This window comes from Notothenia rossii (assembly GCF_949606895.1).
Source record: "Notothenia rossii genome assembly, chromosome: 2".
Taxonomy (NCBI): domain Eukaryota; kingdom Metazoa; phylum Chordata; class Actinopteri; order Perciformes; family Nototheniidae; genus Notothenia; species Notothenia rossii.
The window spans coordinates 10,346,006-10,369,333 of record NC_136904.1 but is presented as its reverse complement, the minus strand read 5'-3'; the positions used below and the strand labels follow the sequence as shown (position 1 = coordinate 10,369,333).

Below are 23,328 nucleotides of genomic sequence, written 5' to 3'. Positions count from 1 at the left end.
ATTCACACACCCAATAGTAAGAGCAACACATGTTTGTATGGAGTCGGGTTTCTGGGATATTGGCAAATGTAATGTAATTCACGGTTTTTACCTCAGATCTCTGGACTCTACCAACTCCTGAAGGAAATATCGAGCTTTTTAGCTGTTAATCCTTGACCTTGTATGTAAACAATGTGATATCAAGCTCTATAATGATACATTATTGAACTACTTGATCATTTGAGATTGAAAACAACTGTTGATTTACCACCAGTCCCATTTTAAAATTGCCACCAGAAGTGTACATGTCAAAAAAAAAATCCCTATGGTCAAGGTGTCCATCACTTGTTTCATCAGTTAGCTCCTAAAGTTCTGAACTTCTTTAAAAAAAAATCCTGCAATCCAGATTCATCACAGTTTAATACACAGTATGGGACTCCATTGATCTTGAAGTCTGTAAGGTGTGTCACCATCTGGAGTTCACCCAGAGGCCTTTGCAGCAGGCAGAGCTTGAGGCTTACACATGCTAAGACTTTTCATATTGCTCTTTTCCTCTTTTGGAAAAAGACATTGACAACTACCCCTTTGATTTCAAATACAAAGGACAAACCGTTCCTCCACTTGCCCAGCCTATGCTGTTCAACAGAGTTTCTGAGGGTTTAGGCTTGTTGGCCTGACAGAACATTTCTTTCAATTCAAAATTCCATTACGAAATATTAAAGTGTTATATAATCCATAATAATGAATGCCACAATATAAATCATTAAACGGGAGTCACTAATTAATGGCATTTGTTTTACTATTTCAGGACAAAACATGTTGTCAAGATTGAGAAACTAATGTCGTTAGGTCTCGGATAAATCCAAACAAAATGAAGAACATGTCAAAGCTATGACCCTAAAGACTTAACCCTCCTATTGTCTTCGTTAGTAGAGTGTATTTTAAAGTGATAATCTGCAAAAATTAACCCTCCTATTGTCTTCGTTTCCCCCCCCCCCCTCACTTTGGTGTTCGCAGTCAGATTTCACCGGTCCTGTTTTAACTGCTATTACATTAACACAAAAACCATTAATCAGCACCAAATTTCATTTAACACCCTTTCAAACTGTACATATTGTATCAGACTACTGGTATACATGAAAAACTGCAGTAAATAAACAAAGAACATACACTGAACATGTATTGCGTGTGCCAGGTGTGATCCATGTGGGGGGATGGGCACATAAGAGCGGGACATTTGTCAAATTGGTGTGTGTTTGTGTGTGCCATGTGTGATTCACATGGGGGGATGGGCACATAAGGGTGGGGGACACACATCTACAGTGTGTGTGTGTGTGTGTGTGTGTGTGTGTGTGTGTGTGTGTGTGTGTGTGTGTGTGTGTGTGTGTGTGTGTGTGTGTGTGTGTGTGTGTGTGTGTGTGTGTGTGTGTGTGTGTGTGTGTGTGTGTGTGTGTGTGTGTGTGTGTGTGTGTGTGTGTGTGTGTGTGTGTGTGTGTGTGTGTGTAATAGTGTGTTTACCTCCTTATTTATGTGTGTCCGTTTGCGTGCAAGTTTACATGCATTGGTGTGTGTGTGTGTGTGTGTGTGTGTGTGTGTGTGTGTGTGTGTGTGTGTGTGTGTGTGTGTGTGTGTGTGTGTGTGTGTGTGTGTGTGAGAGTGTGTGTGCGCGCGCGCACGTTTTATCTGATCCGGATGGTTACTAACACCATGGGTGTTACAAAGTTGACTAAATCATCCAAAATTCAATGAAAGTGTTGATCAGCAATTTGATATGTTCAAATGTCTACTTTGAAGGATATCATAAAGCCTTAATGCAATCAAATCTAAAACTAAAAAGTTATGATTGATGAAAGTAGTAAATCGGTCAGATTTGACCCGAAGACAACAGGAGGGTTAAAAACTCAAATCTTCCTAATACTGAACATTATATCCAGTTCTTTTAAAACATGATACCGACAGACCTGCTGCGCTTTACAGTTGCAAATCTGTAATCAGTTAAAAGTCACATGTACTGGTGAGTAGTGATGGAATTGTATTGGCATAGAATAGAACAATAATATGGTTAAAGTCTTACAATGGCATAATCAACATCCCTTCAAATTCAATAAACTTAAGTTTCCTCTGTAAATAACTGATAGTCAGTTATTAAAACGTTCCTTACTTATGTACAGTCTGCAAGTATTTAGAGTTCTTCAAATATTTTTAAAAACATTTGATTGTATAGAACAAGCACACTTTATAATTTGATGTATGAAAGTCATCTCTATAAACTGTCAACACATTATGTTTTTGGGGAAAAACTCAGCACTTTTATCTGAAAAATAGATTTTAGTTTGAGCTCATTCAATATGCAGTACTTGCATATTATAATACTAGTGAGCAATGCTGTCAAGGCCTCCCCTCTCTGTAGAGCCTATCATAATGAATTGCTGTAGGAGTTCTAGCTCCCGCATGAACAAAAGAGTTCATTTCAAATATCAGACGCTATTTAAAGCTTTTGCAATCCAGCAAGAAGTCCAGGTCTCCATTCAGAGCTCCATCACTTAATCTTTAATCTACTGTCCTCTGTCCCTGGAAATTTCCTTTTTTCCATGTCCATCAAGACCTTTGCTGAGCACTCACTATTCACAAAATCAATCTCATCAGTCCACACAAATGTAGGCATCCACAGACGAAATGAAGAGGTGTTTCTGAGGGGAAATAGAACAAGCTGACTTTTGCTGTATTTGGATTTGCTTCATAGCTTCCTTGCAAACTGTGAGGAGCAGACAACAGGACCATAATGCAGCCTGCATGTCACTCTGGTCAACAGGCGCATAATGTTTCCAGAAATGCTTTTTCTTTCAGGTAGGTGATATCATTCATCCACTTCACCTTTTGAGCATGTGTTAGCTCTTTTTTCCTGATGAATGTTGCAAACCCTTGGACAGAGAACAAGGTATTATGTGCAATGTTGCCTTATTCCTGAAAATACAGCATCCGGCTTTTGGTCTAGAAACAAACAAACAAAACCACCATAAACTGAAAGCTAAGCAAAGGCCAAACAAACATATCAAACCAAATGTTTGCTAATGTGTTCTACCAGACCTCATGTATCACACAATACATTACCACATTGCTGCACCACAGCTTACCCGCCTGGTATCAGAGTCATGCTTTAAAACCAAACATTAACGCAGTTTTGCTGCCTGTCGTCATAAAATGCTATTCCCCAAATGAGCCGAGAAGATTAAACATTCACAGTCTTTTGTCTGGGCTACAAACAGAACTGTTATTGAAGAAGAGGTTGAACAATCCCATGAAAGGTCCCTGTATAATTGCACCATGTTCTGAAAGTCTTGATCTCAGTACATGCTGGTGTTATCAGTGCTCTGTGTTCATGTGGTTGAGATGAGAACACAGCAAGCCTCAGATCTTGTAAAAATTGGTGACTAACAAAGATCTCGAAGATCAAGAGCTGTGGATGTATTCTTGACGACACCATTCAGTGATATGCAAATATAATTCCCTGCTTGGCGCAGTTTATTTTTTCTAGTGAGCTTGTGAGAATGATATGAGATGTATGCATGATGAAATATGTGCACAGTGCTGCAACAGAGGAAACATAATTCAGAGTACTCAGTAGGGAAAATGGTCGGATTGGACTGGAAAGACCCCGCCACCCAGGGCAAAATCATCTTAATAATGAATACTAAATATATATATTTTCAAAATACACTCTCGGTATGATAGGCAGAGGTTTTAGGAGCAGGATATCCAGTACAAGATGGCTCATTAAATTGCTGAAAAATGTGAAAGTGTGTGTTTAGTAGGGCTGAACGATTAACCGATTTTAGATCTAAATCGCAATTTTAAATGATGCGATTATAAAATCGCAAAGTCTGCGATTTAATTATTTTAATTATTTATTTTTTTAAAATTTTAAAATCTTTAAATTGTATTTTTTTTTTTTTCTTGTGTGTCAGTCATCCACACCAATCAGAAGTGCTGTGCTCCGCATGTACCAGCCATTGTTAACCAATCAGAAGTGGCCCATGATAGTAGGTGATAGACAGATTGATCGAATCACCTGCCAAGTATTTTTGAAAGTGACTGCCCTTTCCAAATGGCTTCCAATGGAGCTTTCCTAGATGGCTTGGTGAAACAAACCATCTGAGTCCGGTTAGTAATACTCCATCACATGTTCTACATCTATTACAGGGTGAATCTTAAACTGAAGCTTGACTTTAAAGCAACCCAACGGAAGTTTCATGTAAGTTTAGTTCTTTCACTCGTAGCTCTGGCTGTGGGGGTGCTAGAGACGGGAGCATGTTGATGCGACCTTCCTAGCCGGAGATATGGCCGCATTTTACAATAAACCTCCGTTGTGTCGCTAAAAAACAAACATCGTAAATCAAATCGCAATATCTGTCAGAAAAATCGCAATTTGATTATTTCCCCAAAACCTACAGCCCTAGTGTTTAGTGGTGTTGAAAAGGAAGTTATATAATTCAAATACATACATTCTCAATAAAGCAAGACGTTACATTTCTAAACCATGAAATTATGAACTAATAACACCCAAACATCCGTTATGGCCCTAATAGCCAGTTTTCTGAAAAGGTTCAGACTTTTAATTTCCCTTGTTCATGTTAAAAAACAATAAGGTTTTCCAAGTAAAGAAGACATGTTTTTTGCTTCTGTTCAAAATGTATGAACATAACAATACATTCCAAATGTGTATTTATGTATATATGTTGTAAACGTACAAAGCTTCAGCAATACTGTATGTGATTATGGTCATGCTAATAAAGATATTTGAATTAGATTTTTTCAGTTATTACTGTTGGGGGATAATCTGCGTAGGTTTTCAACCTTCGACACAATTCATCATTTTCTCTTCTCACTGTCTCTTTTCCCATGGCATAGGTCTACGGCCTTGGGTATCGCTGCTATCTCTCTTAAGGAGGGACAGCTTGGGCTCATTGTTGTTGCCAGTCTATGACCGAGCACAAGCCGCCATGAGGTAGTTTACTGTTCAGGGACGAAGGTTCCCTGGCGCACATTCTTTTCTATGGACGAGAGCTCTAGTTAGATTCAGGGACCATATCACTTTAGTCCCGCTGATGAAGAATGTTGATTATTACACTCCAAACTAGTTAAAACCTGGAGCTGCAGAAAGAGTTCTTCAGAATTGGTTTGGCGACCGCTGTGTCAACTCGTGACACACCACCTGTCTTGTCAATTCTCCGGCCGAAGCTCCAAATAAACCGTCCGTGTTTGCCATCAAAGCTCCGGCTCTCCTCGTGCCTCTCTGAGTCCTGTTTCCAATTGCTTCAGAAGTTTCCCCCACAATTACTACAGTATGTTGAAGGGGCATTTTCAAGGGATTGAGTCCCCCAAGGAGGTCATGCTTTTGGTTTGTCTGCTTTTTGTCTAAACACATTCGTACACATTGCTGTTTGCAGTTGGTTTAAAGTCTTCATAGCTTCCATTAAATAGCACTTAAAGCACTTTCTTAGCAAATGTGAATCACTCTTTCTGATGGCATGATGATGTCATTTTAAAGAGCACTGTCCCAGTAAGCCCTCAATGACTGAATACACTCCGCATTTTCAAATCTGTGCACTATAATTGATGCATGTTTGCGGAAAATGTATCCCGTTATTACGATCATCAGTATTTAATCTATCGGCTTTGTGATTTACCTCTCAGGTTATTTTCTCCCGAGGTATAGCAGAGCAATTGCCGTCCTTCCAGGCTTAATCCTTTGATCCAGGGAGAGAGAGTTGGTGGGATGTCACTCAGTGGGATGAACAGAGCTGTGACAGGTGAGAGAGGAAAGAGAGAGGCAGAGAAGAGGTGTTCTGTCAATCACGTTAGTTGGAGAAAACCACGAGCTTTGCTTCCTAATGAATGAGCCAATCGCCTATAAAAAGGACAAGCATGTGAACCACACTTGCACAATGTTTGGTTAAATTAAGACAAGTGGTCCAGAGACGAAGGGGAACATAGACGAGGGTGTACAGGGGGACATCCTGCCTTTTTAAAGAAGAGCTGGCGAGGTCTGGTGAAGATCTGAGGTATTGAGGAGAAGGATAACCACTAAGCACTATAGAGGGAACATAATTGGACAACATATGATACCCACCTGAAACATGCTGTAAACAATGCACATGTATTTGTGATAACTTAAAAGTGGAACCCCCAGTAATATTGTACCCTATGTAGGAAAAGGTTCCTGCTATGGTATTCATTGATTCATATCTAATCTCCTTTCTCTTCACCTTGGGTTGATATATCGTTAGCAGTTCAAGTTCACTTCGGATGGATTGATGCAAAGTCATTGACTCTTTTTGCAAGGTTCATTGCAGACCAGTTCATCCTGCTCTGTCAGGAGGTAGACTACAGTGTCATCAATAATATAAGAGGAAGACAATCCACCTTGGCTGAGTTGGCTCCCAATGTGCAATTCCAGAATATTGTATTGCTTTTAGGGACATTGGAATACTGGATTATCCAGGGTGCATTTGATTGTTTTCGACTCTAATACTTTTAGCAAAAATGCGCGTGTTAGCTCTTATGCATGTAACCTGACTAAAATAGTTTTCTGTTTCATTCTAAAACATAGCCTCAGGGAGAAAGGCTAAGGCATGCAAATTGATCGGAGCCTGTGTTATTAATGCACAGGTTTATCCGAGTGAAAGCAAGGACTCAAACTAACAAAAAACCTCTCTCTCACCCTCTGCTCAAGATTATATATGCTTTTACGGAGCAAGTTAATTCACAAATGGTTTTTGTATTGAAGCATTGGGTATCAGTGTGCAATTACGATGGGATATACATGGTGAGTTTTTGTTTTAAACGTGTGGATTCTAAGCGAGGTTTGAGTCAGTATCTATATTTGTTTTAAAAACTAGAATACATCTTGTATTCCATCTGCACCAAGGTCATTTGAAACCAAACAAAGCCAGCTTTTCTATTTTACAAGGAGCTAGCAGTTTCCTAGAGCCTGAAGCAGTTACATCAATGTAGCAATGACACAGTGCAATACTTATATTATTCAATCACTGAGGGACGATTCGCTGAATAATATATACACTAAAGCATGAGGATGCAGCAGCCTACAGCTGTTCAACCATATCTCCAGGCTTTCTTCCAAGCTAATGCCTTGTAGTTGGTTGAATCTGCTGGAGCAAAATAAAGAAACAACAGAAGTCAATATGTGTCAGATAAAATCAATTGTCTCATTAGGGCTACAACTAGGAACATTTTTCACGGACAAATTACATTTGATAGCCTGCAATTCACTACACCACTTGCCTTTTGTTGGTGCTGTAATCACACTGAGATTGAGTAATTGTTTAATTAAAATAAACAAAGGGTGAAAAAAAAAAACATATCCTTATAATAGACATCCGGGCATATCGGTAGCATCAAATGTCATTTATTTGTTCCTTTTCGTTTGGCTACACGTTTCCCTACTGTGGTTTGAAATTGCTGGAGTGAACAATTTGACACCAGAGACTTTAATATCATATTTGAAATCTGAATCCATATCCAGGGATATTCTACATGCTGGTGTTAATTCACTATAGAGGGTAGCGCACCGGATCAAAATAAAAAATGCACCAAGCAATTTCCATTATGAAAATGGTTCATACCTCATTTATCGGAGGCTACAATAACCTTATTTATCTAACTTTCCTATATGGCACCTCAAGACCGCGGCGGTCACACTTCAGATAACCAATAAGTACTCCTTGGATTTTAGCTCATGCAACATTTCCTCTGGTGATCCATCGTGGATCCAACCTCCTATCCCCCTGATGGGAAAACGGTAGTGAACCTTGTCTTACTCAGGAGTAATGAACAGAGGTCATCGCCTCATGGCTCAGCAATGCCTCACTATCTAACCTTTCCCCTCTGGCTGGAAAAGTCACTTCCTGTGGGTTTAAATTACTCACATGCCAGAGCCTTGCTACACCCCCCTTTTTGTTTTTCGGCAGAAACTTTTTCAGAATGAGCAGTTTTGTTTATTTGCCCTCAAAGAAAATGTTATACAAGAATATACAAGCAAGCAAGGTTTAGTAGTCTCTAAATTCAAAGCACATTGGTTTGTATATCAGTCAAGACATTTTATATTAAACACGATTTGTCACGGGGCCAAGGGAAAATAAAGGTCGGACAGAATAACAAACAAATACTGTATGAATAGGCTATGGCAGTTTGGGCCATAAGCTCGAGACACGTCACATTTTCAATCTCTACCAGTGGGAGGACAAATCGCCTGAGAGGAGGGATTAGGGTTGTGAATCACTGATGGAATAAAAGCCTCTTGTTGTTGCTTTGTAATTGTCTCTGCCATATTTACATGTTAAAAAATGGAAATCTTTTGTTAGGTGCTGGCATGAAAATCGTTCTCCTATGAGTCAGCAGCGGTGTTAAATATTTATGACTTTATGTGGAAAGCGGCATTTAGGTCCAGGATGCCAATGAGAAGTAAGCAAAGGCGCGGATTAGCAGAGGTGACAGGGTTGATGAATACAAACATTTAGGAGATTATGTTTTTGATTGGAATAATGCTTTGCAGGCAGATTTATTCGGAGCATTGGGGGAATGATTAGATTTCCATCCCCCTCATCAGCCATATGGAATTTTGACATGCTGTGTACGCTCGCTCCCCGGAGGTGGGGTGGCATTCAGTTTTCTACTGTGGAGGGGGAATTGATCCACAAGGTGACACCGAGTATAAGAACTGTCAATAGAAGGTCAGAAGCTCTCCACTGCCAAGCATACAGAGTGTGCACTAAGCCTCCTGTGCAGCCATGCAGCGTCGATCAATGTTATATGAGAAGGTTGTAAACATCCAACTGAATTACCGTGCAACTTTGCGTTGGCTTGCAATAGATGCCGCATGCGTTTTGGATAAAGGGGAAGTTGTTCCAAGAGTGCATTTCAAAATATTGGACAACCTGAAACAACTCAACTCTCTGGTTAGATAACTTGTAGAAAGATAAGGAACAATGAAGTCAAATCAATTACAAAAAAAGAATAAAGAAAACAGATAGATTTTTGGATTTCTTAATAAATGTGATCACTTTCATGTGACAGATAAAACCTCTTCAAACAACAATACACATCTGTTTGATATTTCCTTTTCAGCCTCACTGAGATAACAAAAGAAACACACACAGGCAGACTGAGAATCATACACAGTTAGAGTGGGGAGAACTTCAGAGATGGATTTCTGTTCTTAATGTTTGACTTTGATCTGCTTTATTTGATGTGAACTACTGAAAGAATAATTTCTACTTTATTTATTTTTGTGTTGCTTTGACCTGCCTTCTGTTTCGACATCAAATAGGCAGTGTCCTCTTACAAAGGAGATTAAAAGGTTCCTTAAGTATCCTGAGGTCTAAATCAAAGAACATATCCATCACCCTTACGTTGATAACAAGCAGTAGCCTGACAGTTACTTTATCCTGACTGACAATTATTAAAGGAAAACAAACGTAATTCCAAGCAAATATAGTGTTTTAGTATGTCCTACTTGCATGTTGCAATACCAAACAAATGTATAGCAATGCTAGCAGCTCTTTGCGGCTGTAAGTTAGCATTGATCTAAATGCGGTCAACATCGTATGTGCTATTTTTATTTTGTATTTAACCAGATAAAAAGCTTTGAGATACAATTTCATTTACAATGCTGACCTGGCCAAGAAGGCAGCAACATTACACATTTGTACACATAACACAGACATATAAAATACAGAGAACACAACTAAGTAAACAAAAAAAACTAAAACGAAAAAGCAGTCACTACATTGTGCACATTTGGGACTGTAAGAAAGGTACTACTTATTACTGCAAGAGCAGCTGGTGGTAAGGACCTCAGACAACTTCAATTTAAAACAGGCTATAGGGAAAAGTGCTGTCAGTTTAAGGCGTGATTGAAGGTCATTCCAAGACCAAGGACCAGAATGAAAAAGACTCATTTTTCCAGCCTCAGTCCGCACAGCAAGTGCCTGGAACCGTATCCAGGCATTGGTTTTGAGGTAAGAGTCACAAACTAGAGCAAATCTGGCACATATGTACAGTGGAAGATTAGCCTACCTAAATTGGCTTTTTACATTAAAGGTCCCATGTCATGCTTTTCTGGTTAGTACCATGTAAACGGTCTGCAGAGTAAAAAACCCTTTACTTCTTGGGTATAGTGACGTATTTGGGTATAGTGACGTAAAGTAACGGCTCCGTAGATTGGTCCAAATACGTCACTATAGTGAAGGAGGTCTGCGGGATGGTCCAAACATAACGTAATGTACGCCGAGCCGTTACGTTTGGACAATCCACGGACTTCCTCACACACACACACACACTCGGTGGGATGTTGCGAGGCTCGCTGCTGCGAGGAGCGGGACAGTGTGAGCTGGCTCACTGGTGTGGGGTCAGTGAGACACCGCGGAACTCAGCCTGAGCACACACACAAACTCCCAGCCAGGCTGCGGGTGTGTGTGTGTTTCGGGCTGGGTTTTGCTGTGTCTCGCTGTCTCGCAGGCGGCCACTGGGCTCACAGGGAGGGGGGGGCAGGAGCTCCAACAAGCCGTTTAGGACAGAGAGTGAATACACATACTATACAGAGATGCTGTATGAGAAACCAATGTGAATCTGGAAAATTGCACAATATAAATCTATTTTAGATTAGAGTAGGTAGAGTGGGTCAAGTTTGGCCAAAACAGTGGGACAGGCAAATCTATAGATTGTATCACCGTAGTCAAGCTGGAATAGGAATAAGCCAGAGTCCAACCTTTTACAGGAAGAAGTTGAAAAGCAAAATTTAAGACTGTAAAGGAAGCCAAGAGTGCATTTTTATTTCTCAGTTAGAACTTCAATGTGGTGATTAAAGTTTAGATTTGTAACAATGCTAACAATTACGATGCTGACATTCAGATGTGCATTGCCTCAGTTTACAGTTTTAGCTTACTTAAATCATTAAGCACTTTGCACAAAGATCAGCTGAGTAGGCTATAGGCTATAGTGGGAATGTTATTTTTATAGAGAAATACCTGCAAAACTATCATTGTGGGAAATTAACAAAAGGATCAACCTAAGTGATTTAGATGAATTCAAATGTGTGTTGACTACTATCAAAGTCTGTTAAATGCAAGTATTGTTCTGGCTAGCATTTAGAAACCATCATGCTAATATGTCTGACACATGAGAGCTACAGATTTTAAATTCAAATAAAATCACTAATGTCATAAGTCTTCTGACATGGACAGATACAGCGGTAAATGGCCATTTGAAATATTGAAAAAATACTATTTCAGCTCTTAAGAGGATTTAAAAGAAGCCCTCTTTGTTCAACGTTGGCTGGTGGCACACTATAGCCCAGAGGCACTTTTGTTTGTTGTGTCCCTTGGGAACACAAGTGTGGGTAGTTTAGCCCTTTTGTGTTAACAGCCTACACTTTGTGATTTGTGGGCAAATAGTCTAATTATTTCCATTACGACTAATTCCTAGTTTGAAGAGCAGTATTCAGTGCTGTTATACGCCTTTTTTCTTTCCTACTGGGTCTGCTCATATATCCTGGGCTTAGGATGTTTGAATGGGAGAGGATTAATGGAGCTAATGTTAGCAGCAGACGTGTAACAGTTGAAACTTTGTACTAAGCTACACTTGTGCTGCTGCATAGAAGTTCAATTATCTCACATTTTGTAACCAGTGGGATAGACGGACTGCCAATCATTCAATTGAAAAAATGTGTTGGGAAGCTCTGTCACTTCACATTGCTGCTGCTGCTGCTACTGCTGTCATGCTGAATTCCCTGGTTTAGTGCAATGATCATTGTGCAGATCACATCTTTTAAATGTTTTTTAACATTTCAATTGAATACCAATTGCCTTTTTATACATAATGTTTTACACCTGCAGTGTGGCAATATTTTCCAACAGTTGTAAAATCCCACTAATCTTTAATTGTTGCACATTACCTTACCTGACCATTGCTGTTCCCAGACAGGAGATGGCATGGTGCCTAGTTAGAGTATCAACAGTGAAACATTTGTGGAGAAGCTGTAAGAAAAAACGGTGTCATTTTTGTAATGATTTCCTAGATTGACTTTCTTTAGGAGGTTTACCACTGAGTTTGGTCATAAATGCTTTTCCGTAATTGGGTCAATCTCTGCCTTATATGAGTGGCTGAAAGTTGATTTGCCTTATGGACAGAGTCTAATTCATTACTGGCCGCTTCATTGTTTGGTTTTAGTTCCCATAGATTAGTGCAATGGAGTTTCATGGTTGGGCTTTTTAAAAATATCTTACTCTGAGTTCAAATCCCAGACATGCCCACATGTTTTCAAGCCAAGGACAGCAGCAGTCTCGACATGTAGTGATAAATACACATAACTGTTCCGTATCTAGAATATTTAGCATGTCAGGATAAAAATAGGATCCGAAAGAAAAAAAAATACAAACAATAATGCCATTTTAAATATGAATATGATTTTGTTTTTATATAAAGTGGGTTAAAAAGATCCAATTTCAGTGTATTATTTACAGCCAAGTCCAACACCAAAACTCTGTTTATCATGACAAGAAAAGGAACAAATAAACTCATGAATAAATGCAAATGGTAATAAATATGCACATACATAAGCCAGGCCATGCAAGTCTGATGACAAGGGGTGGTGGGATGCAGAGCTTTGCCCCATTGATGATGCACTGTTGTGCGGGGCACCCCTGCTGGCCCTCAAAAAGACTCTACGACAACCCCAGGACCCATTTGCAATCTAAATGCACTTAAGACACAGTTCCATGTTCTTTTTCTCTGCTTGCATATTGCATGGAAAGGCGCCTCTGTGTTCTGACAGTAGCAGGGCGCTGTGTTGAACTGTACACCATGTCTCTTAGACAGACAGGCTTGTTTGTATGCAGAACACACACACACACAGCCATCACCTGGGGAGCAGCTGGGCCTCAGAGCAGAATGGGAACGCTTAAACTCCCTAAAATGCACCTACTTTAGATGAACAAAGATGGCTATATAGAGAACGATGTATACATGTCCATACAGTCCTAGACTCGAGGATGGTAACAGCATACAGGGAAATGGATGTCAATGACCAGTGTCCTCGTACTGTTCAAGAGCCATTAGAGAAGAGGATCTATATTAAGAAAAGAAGCAAGAGCCTTTTAAAACACAGCAGGGGTAATGCCATTATGAAGACAAGATTGATGTGTGAGGAAGGACTGACACGCATGAAGGACACTGAAGCTTGGCGTCATCTTCAAAGACAACAAGGATTGTCATATCAGTAAAAAAGGGGACTAACAGAATTATTTTGGAAAGTGGATGCTAGGCTCTTAGCCAACACTCCAACCACAGAATGGAAAAGTGAACGGTGGTGTCTTCTTCTGCTTACAACACTCTAATAACATCACTGCCTCAACTTTTTACAAACAAGGGTACGAGCCAAGGTGCAACGTTGGTGCCACCTAGAGAAGAGACATCACGTTTAGAGGGCACCACACTTTTAGTGACTTTGAAGAGGTGGCATTTTATGTTGTCATAGGGGGGTGTAACACTCAAATACTGCCTGCCATGAGAACTACAGTGTTTCCCACAGAATTTGATTCTATTTGTGGGGGCACCGCACCGCACCCCCCCGGCAAGAAAAGTCAAAGGCCCCTTAACCTATTCGGGTGGCCCACGCACCCACCCCGCCCTCCAATAAGAAAATACATGCCAGTTCATTGCTACTGGAGACAACGTTCTTGTTGCTCTGTGTTGCGTTGTTAATGACCGGAGTTGAGGATCTGTGGGGTTTATTCTCCCAAAAATATAATTTACAATTTAGAAAACGCCTTATTCGAAAGCGACTTACAATGACCAATTACAGGGACATTCTCTCTGGAGCAGGGGTCACCAACCTTTTTTAGGGTGAGGGCTACTTTAAAAAATAAAACAAATCTGGGGCTACTTTTACTCCTTTTTTTTTTGCTGTGTATATATTTAGCACATTTTATTATTTTAACCTGCTTTATTTGGGGGTGGAAGGGCCTCACCTCCTCTAGGGGGGTCCTCACTTCCTAGAGGGGGGTCCGGGGGCATGCTCCCCCGGGAAGATGTTTTTTAAAATGTTGAAGTGAAATGCATCAATCTGATGCACTTTGAGCACAAGATGAATTTGTGGATACAGCTCTCAACACTGATATGAAAGGGAGCTGTATACTTTTCAATAATCCAATCATCTTTAGAATATGATCACAACCAATAACAAATCATTTAAAGTTGATTATTCTTATCTTATGTTACCTAGTTAGCATTCTTTCTTTTTATTTATGCATATTTTACTAATCACTCCCTTTTTAAACAGTTTTTTGTGTTTTTTACTGTCCTATAGTACACATTGGAATTACTTACTTTATCTATATTAAATAGATAAAAGGTGTGCTCTCCCTAGCTCTCTCTCTCTCTCTCCCTAGCTCTCCCTCTCTCCCTAGCTCTCCCTCTCTCTCTCTCTCTCTCGCTCGCTCTGTCTGTCTCGCTCGCTCACAGAGGCTGTGTACTCCTCCATGGCGATGACGGCTTGCGTTTAAAAAAAAAACAAACATATTTGTAAAGTGGGGGGACACAAACGGGATTTTGAAAAGAGCGGGGGACATGCCCCCGCTGTCCACAGTGGAAATTGCGCCATGCGTGTGTGTGCGTCAAGTGCAATTAATATATATGCAAGTTGCAACACACAGAGTAAAACTCTGCCCCTCATGTGTTGTATAGGCTGGCATGATAGGCTGTTCAATGGGGCTGATGTGTTGCGTAGATTCTGCCAGAAGGAAAATCAGCGGGGAGGTGCCACATTGCTTTTCTTCCCGACTGCAACGCTGGTCTCGCAAATCGAGCAAGAACGTGATTGGTCGATATTTATTGTGGGGGTGGGGGGAGGAGGGGTGTTGGATAGAGTTGTAGTAAGTAGATAGAGGTCGCTATGATTTAGGTTATTTTATGCATAGGGTAGATTATTTTAATTACATTTCCTTTTTTGTTTTGTGTATTTTATACATTTTGGATTTGCTTGGCGAGCTATTTTTAGAACATGCACCGCGGGCGACTAAGGGCCCACGTGGGCACCATGTTGGCGACCCCTGCCCTGGAGTAACTGAGGGCTAAGTGCCTTACTCAAGGGCACATTAGTAGTGGTGTTCCAGGCGGGATTTGAACTCGCAACCTTCCAATCATTAGCCCACCTCATCCATTAGACCACCAAAATAAAATAAATAAATATATTATTATTAATTTTTCTTTTTTTTTTATGAGATCCATTTGTGGCGGACGATATTTAAATGACTCATTTTGTATTACCAAGCAGATAATATTACTTTACACAGACATCCGACATGTCCGAGCTTTACTGTTAACGTTGCTTTAAGTTGAATTTTAATCAATTGTAGGCATATTTCAAAACATACCTTAGACAGTAATTCTGGATTTCGGCTCAAAGTACATCTAATATCCATTGCAAAAGCATGGCAATGCCCGCATTCAGGTTTATGAGCATTCATTATTACTGTATATGCCAATGAGCGCTAAATAGTTACCATCAATGTAAGGAAGGAAATCTCACTCCAAACTCTTCATCTGTGTTTTCCCTGAGGGTAACACGAGTAACCTAAAGCAATTCAATCTGAATTGATCTCAACATCACTTGAGATGACCTGTTCATCTACTAAGCACACCTGTCAATCTGAAATACAAAGTATTTGCTAGGCTTTCATGTTACACCGTGGCGTGAACCTTGTGGCACGATTGTCTTATTCTCAAAAGGTTCTCATTGATGTACTGTGGCGTAAGCTGTTCATTTATTCAATGGCTTGGAAAAACACTTGTGCCAAATGAATACATGTGAATGTATCCATCCATCCTTGTTCAGCCTCTTTCAAGATATGTGTACCTTTGATGGTATCATGCGCTATAGTCCCACGCCAGTATCTTCTGGGCGTGCCCCTGTGTTTGTGTGGCTTCAAAAATAGGAAGTCTCCTTTCCAAAAGGTCCCCAACTACCTCCTTTGGATTCAACGTAGCAACTATTTACTATGGAGCTCTGCCCAGATGACTTGGTTCCTCAACCTATGTGCTCACACACAGCAGAGGAATGTCATTTTAACACGTTACCTATGACTGCAGGTGAGAGTTGATACACCAATCCTCCTGTCCATTTCACACTCCTCTTACGCTCACTTATGAACACAATAAAAAAAGACCTTGACATACTTGAACTCCTTCACTTCAGTCAGTGACTCACACCAAACCAAGAGGGGGAAATCCACCATGTTCAAGAGAGGAACTGACTGACTGGGAATTATTTATTTGGGTATTATGGATTCATATTAGCAATGATTGCTCTGCAGCCATATAAAACGTTCCTTATGTAATTTATTTGTAAGGTACACATGTACAGTATTAAACCATCTTAGAAATCCAGTAAGGACAAAAATCATGTATCTCTAGGATTTTAACGCTCTGTTATTTCATTATTTCATAAATGCTAATCGGCACATCGTTTATGAATAAACGATGGACCGATTAGCATTTATGAAATAATTTTAAACTGTTTCCTGGCATTACCATCCAGGTGTGTTATTTGCAAATTCAAATGTGTATAACACGCATGAATAGAAATAAACAAAATATCAGAAAAACATTAGTTTGATATTGTATTACACTGTACACGATTCCAGTGTTGTACTCCTCTCAGTTCATCTGAAAGTAAGAAGTCGATTCGATTGCAAACAATTATGCATACACTTAAACAACATGATTAAAGTAATTACATTTGTTTTGCATTCAGACAGCAACGTGGGAATCACTTTGTACTATTTGTATAAATCCCTGGAGGGGACTGTCTGTGCCAGGATTCCTAATTATCATTTCTATCATAATATTTTGTGACCCGAGGAGGTCCTTTGCTCTTTTTTAAGATGGCTCACCTAATCAGATTACTTAGGCACCGTTTGCCCTGTGAACAGGATACAGTGCAAATGATTTTAATTTCACGAGGCCAGCCTGTGAGACAGCTCTAGCCTTGCCTTGCTGATTGGTGAAGTGCTCTTTAATTGGTTTAAACTTTGCTCTCGCTGCTCAGGGATCTACACGCTTAATTTCAGCAAAAGGTCAATATCAATAAATCTGATGCTAGAGAAGGGAAGAAGGGAAAGGCACAGAAATAAAATGCTCCACAGTCTTCTGGCTGGAGCTGACCACTGGGAGGGGGAAGCGAGCTGACCCTGGTAACACCGTGATGCTAAGAGAAGATTAGAATTTGAAGCTCCGTCAGCCCAACCTCTTGTCAGGTGTTTATTACCCATGACCTTCGCAAGATGAGGTCAGTTTTTCATATTATAGCAAACCAACTTCTTAGGGAAAATTGGTTGCAGTATATTCAACAACAGAATAATGAAATGGCCAGACAGGAAGAGGAGGGGCTGTAAAAGCAAGTGAGGAGCGACGAGCCGGATAGGTAGCGGGTCTTAAGGGGCGAGGTAGAAAAAACTGTGCAGGATTGTTTGCAGTGCAGAGCAGATGCAGAACGAAGGAGAGTGATATGAAAGAAAATCCACTCTGCTGGGGCCTTTCTTGTTGCATCAGTTCCTCTCTGGTGTGAGCATTACAAGGACCTAGAGAGGCAGGCATGAGAGGCTGCCGCATTTCGGGCCCTCAGGGGGTATCCACACTCCATACTTGCCCCTCAGGATTTCACTCACCCAAATGGAGAGATGAACAGTCCCACTGATTACATGTCTAATACTTTCTACGGCTCATCACTCTCTGATGCCCAAGTGGAGCGCTCGCTCAACACAAAGGCACACACTCTCGCACACAGACAAAACTAAGTCATAATTATCAACATCCCGGCTCAGAACTACCCTATCCATCAAGAGATTATGCCACCTGACAATCAGAGCGATGGTAAAGTATTTCAGTTGACACACACACACACACACACACACACACACACACACACACACACACACACACACACACACACACACACACACACACACACACACACACACACACACACACACACACACACACACACACACACACACACACACACACACACACACACACACACACACACACACACACACACACACACACACACACACACACACACACACACACACACACACACACACACACACGGTACATTTAAAATACATTACCACAGCTAAGCCTGTGCTTTTCCTAATCTGCCATATGATTGGTCTAGGTGGTAGTGGTCGTGGATTCAACAAAGCAATGTGTCAAAAGGGGCTGAGATTGGGTAATTATTCCGTCTGGTCACCATGCATCACTGCTCACATGAACTCAGAGAAAGGCAACACCAGCCAGAGGGTAAAGACGAAGGAGAAAACACTCAAAACAAAAAACAAATGCCAGGGCTAAACAACATCGCGACACAGAGTTCAGGTTTTCTGTTCATCCTGTATTTCAAGTAAATGATGTTTTTTTAATAACATCAATCTTGTCTGGACACATGAATTTGATCTTTATTGTAACATATTTAGTGTTTTAAATTCAAGTATCTCATGCCTGGTTTCAACTTTCTGAAGATTTTTGCACTTGCGTTGTCATACTTCATTATATAAATATTATTTATTAACTGCTGCTCTGAGACTATCAGAGTCAGCCTGAACAATTTATGGGAAGTGTCAAATAGATTCTTTAAAAAAAAAGTATGTATCTTATTCTAAATTGTTATCATCTTTTCCCTCTGACAAAATGTGATGGGTTACCATGTTACTTTTAAGATTTCAGATTTGATATTATACCTGATGATTAACCTTCTATTGCAGAGTACAAGGTACTATAGAGTGTTGATTTTGGTCTGAATACCTCTTAGAATCGAAAAGGAAACGTTTACTTTAATATTAAAATCAGTAATAATATGCGTTTATTATCAGAGATTCTGTAAGCATCTGCAGTCCATGTCCATGCACCAGAGCGGACATGATGTGTAGTATGCAATAAACTAGGCAAATGGTGCGAATGAATTTTGTTAACAAATGCCTTCTGTGTAATTTATTTCACTGTTGAAGCTTGAAATGAACAAGCAATGCCCATTTGGTAATCTGAAATAGGGAAAATTTACTGAAAAAAAAAGTGCAGCAAATAAAGATGGAGATGGTCTAAACCCACAACCAAACATTAATTAAACCTGCGATCAACCTCTCTCAGTACAACAGTGTAGATCGAACTATACCTGTATAGGGTTGCAAAGGGGCGGAAAGTTTCCAGTACATTTCCGGAAAGTTTCCCTGGGAAGTTAAGCCTGAGAATTTTGGAAATATTCGATGGAAAATTTAACAAAAAAACATGACATTTCAACAGATTATATTTTTTTTTCTTTTTTTAAAAACAAGTATTTTATTGAACAATTATTTGTTTCATTGAAGAACAAAAACAGGAATGTTGAGTTAAATGTTACTCATCCCCCCCAACCCCACTCATTAAAAAATGAACAAAAATGCACCCCCATACAAAAATCCCCACAAAGTCCCATTCAAAATGTTAAATGAAAAGAGCCCTTCTCCCTCCAAAAAGTCCCATTAAACATGCACATCTTCCTTCAAGTCATTCTCTGCATTTCTGCTAAACCCTTTCAGTCAATGGGCTCTTCCTGGGCCTCATCAACATCCAACTCTGAGTCTTCCTCTTCAGTGTCACTGTCCAGCCTTGTTGAGGATGGCTCTGTGTCCGGCTCAAAGAGCCTTAGGTTAGCCCGAATGCCAACCAGTTTTTACACTCTCACATTTGTGAGCCTGTTACGAACCTTTGTGTGGTCTCAATAGCCAAGCAGTAAGCAGTGTGCTATGGCATGGATATTCAAGTGTACTTGAATGGCATCCGTTTGTTTTAGTCAAGATTAGGCTAAAATATACTTTCCCCAACTATATTCCCTATGAAGAGCCAACCTTCAATTTGGAAAACTCCCAGTTTATTCCCGTGGGAAGTTTCCATCTTTGAAAATTCCCGGAATGTTGCAACCCCATACCTGTACTCATTAAGGTAGCCAATTTGTGTCTGTTCAAGTAAGTGGATGACATATTGGTCAATCATCCAACCACGACTCAATGTGTACTAGATGGATAAAGCATGAATTAACACAGTCAGCCTGAAAAGTGTACCAAAGCTGCCCAACGTAAAAATGAACCACCACAACTTCAACAGTCCACCAATGCAGTGAATTGCGTTCATGTATAGCCAGTAGTGTTGCCACGATACCAACATTTTGGTTTCGATACCGATACCAAGTCAAGAATTGCGATTCAGATTCTTTTTCGATACTTTTCTTAAAAAAAAGGGAAACAGTCCTAAATGTAATTATTGTGCTTTTTTTCACACCAGAACCATAACACAAACTTTTAAACAATGAGAACAATAAATAAAATAAATGACAAGAATTTGTATTAAATAAAATGAATACATTTCTTACAGACAGGCCTTGTGGTGTCCGTAGGCTTGCCTCAGAGATATAGCTAAAATACTTCCACATTTCGCTTCTGGCGTCTTTTTTGTCAACAAGCCGAGGCGCAGCAGCAGTTGCACTCCCACTTGCAGCCATGCTTCTCATTTTCTCACATGCTCTGGCAGCTAGCGCGTGCACGAGACAGGGGGAGGCACTTAGTGCGTGCTTGAGAGGGGAGGGGCTGCAGGCACGGCTGCAGTGCAGGGATTGGAAGCAGAGCGCTGAACACACAAGGCTATTATTAAAACAGCGCTTTCTCACCGATTACTTTTCCCCCGTCGTTCTTAAAGTACCGATACTAATGAAACGGAGGAATCGTAACGTTTTTAACGGCAGGGTATCGCGGTACCTTTCAAGTATCGGTACACCGTGCAACACTAATAGCCAGGAAAGATTACCAGAGACCCGGGCACAAAACGTGGATTTGCCCAACATTGTCCGTGGGATTTGCCAGCTTTGCAGTTGTGATCATGTAATGCAGAGCTCCAGCAATAAGAAGGACCAGGAGACAGCTGTGTTGCATGTTTTCCACAGCTGAATGGTTCTGGCCTTTAAACCTTCTGCAGAGGATCTTCAAGCTAATGACTGTATGAGAAACAATCCCCCACAGTGCTTCTCTCTTGGTACCTGGCTTGATGAGCGCTTCATGAAGGCATGAAGGAGACCGGGGATTGGAGTTTGTTTATGCCGTGCCCTTCCTCATATATCACCATAATGGAACACAGGATGGGACCAAGGTGCACAGATTTCAGCTGTCAGGAACTGGAACTTAGCATTGTCTCAAGCAGTGATGATAATCCATGCTTACCTATCCCCAATCAGGAGATGAGAATCTGTAATGACAGGCACCAATAAACTTGAACCTCGATAGCTAGGGGGCTAATAGCATTTCATGTCCAATTAGGTTAGTGGACACTGGCGCATCTCGGCCTCTTTTCTTTGAAAGGCAGACTGACAAAGAGAGCGAAGGGATACCTCTGACTGGGTTGACAGACTGGGTCAGAATCAGATCTCCAGCGGGTTAAGTAATTCTGACACTGTGTCTGCCTTCCTGTGTAACTGAGGTGAGCCACAAAATATAGGGCAAGGAATCATAAAAAATTGAAAGTGATATTTCGCTTTGGAAACAAAATAGCCGTGGCATCGTTTTCACCCCTGGAGTTCATCTTAAAGCCTAAATGCTGAGACGCATGTCAGACCAGGCTAAGAGAAGTCAGAAAGGGTGATGCCTCTGAAAATGCTTTGATAAAATGGAAGACTTGACCGGTGAGGCGTGTGATGCAAATTAAATTCCTCTAACAGACAATGTGATTGAAGCCAGAGAGGAACTGACCAAGCTGAACACAGACCTCACAGGCTCATCATCCCAGCCTCTGGCTCCTTGGTGAGAAGGAAGATCTACCCCCTTTAGCTGAGAAAACACAGATGTGGCAGCACCATTTAAATACCTTGCTCAGGGGGAGCAATCTCTTCCATGTTTCCTGAGCTGGCAACCATCTTTTTCTGTGAATGGGGAGTTTCACTGAGAAATTGCCTGTTGTTTGCAGTCACTAATTTGCATGGTTTCGCTGTACACAAATATTCTTCAATGAATGTCAAGCAAGTCCTCATTTGTTTTTAGAGGGAAAGTTGGGGCAGCCTTATACATCAGGCTCAGGCATTGCTTTGATCAAAGAAAGAACTCTGGTGATCTTCAGACTACATATCAGAGCTATAGTGGTAGGGCTGCCCTGTTCCCTATAAAACAAACCTGAGTAAAAACAGTTGGGAATCAAAATAAAAAGCAAAGTGCCTCTGCCAGATGGAGCCCTGTTTGGTAGATAATGCCCATCGCCAAGCCCCGGAGGTACATTAGCAATGCTTGTTTAAACAGCTGGGCTGAATATTGCCCTTTTAAATGGAATGAAATGGTCCCATTAGCGAGCCATGCACTCTACTACTTCCACTTATTGTTTCCTACTGCTGTAAAACTCTCTCAACATTAAAGGAAAGTTGATTAACAGTAAGTGAAGTTGAATGTGTGGCAAGGTGGCAGCTTCTGGAAGCTTGGATCAAATAGAAAAAAATACACTTCACGCATCTGCATAGCATGTAACTGTGCTAGACATATCTGATCCTCAAAGGCACAGGCTTAGACTTTTTTATTGACATTCGGCTCTTTTTTTCTAGTCTACTCAACCTCAGAAGGAAAATATTGTACGGCTTAGAGTGGTCAATTTATTTTCCAATAATGGTCAGAAAATTCAATTACAAGTTTTATATTTAAAAACATACAGAAAACAGAGCTGAGGTGCTTCTCTGGAAACTTGTAGTTCAGCTAGCTTTTGTGTTGCTTTGGAATCTGTCATTGGGGGTCTTGTTCGATGACATTTCTCAAAAGTTATTTATGGTGCCTAACTCCGACTGCTGAAGCTACATATTCGCTTTTTATGTTGAAAGAGGAGATAATAGTCAAGAGTGTTGCATTAGGAAAACTGTTTTCAGAAATCCTTAAAGAGTTAATGTGCTGATGATACTGAAGTAGGTTTCATTTATTCCAACCTCATTTTGATGCTATGTAGAAAAATAGGATGCCAGTACTTCACTATACCATTGGGTTACAAGCCAATCATGTTTTGCCTGACCTTACCACAACTGTAAGCTAAGTAGTAGATTAATCACTTTTATTTTGAAACATTTACACGCACAACTTTCAAACAGGTGAAGCCCTTCATTGGGCTGTGTAGGCTTGACTTCAAACCCTTTTAGAGCAACACCTTAAAACAAATATTTTAGCGTGTTTAAATCAATGAAATGCCATTATTTGTAAAATAAATCTAATTATTAATCAGTGATTA

The 23,328-nt window shown here is 40.4% G+C and overlaps 1 protein-coding gene across 9 annotated transcripts in view; it reads right to left on the bottom strand.

Moving 5' to 3' along the window:
- LOC307027590 (lysyl oxidase homolog 1-like) overlaps positions 1-23,328 on the bottom strand; it is a 238,128-nt gene that overhangs the window by 79,114 nt on the left and 135,686 nt on the right. For 5 of the 9 annotated variants that reach the window (XM_079662514.1, XM_079662519.1, XM_079662518.1 and 2 more), the window contains one exon: positions 5,667-5,780. The exons of the other annotated variants lie outside the window; for them this stretch is intronic. In XM_079662514.1, the coding sequence (XP_079518640.1) occupies positions 5,667-5,780 (114 nt within the window). The remainder of the gene's footprint in view (positions 1-5,666; positions 5,781-23,328) is intronic. 9 annotated transcript variants of the gene reach the window in all.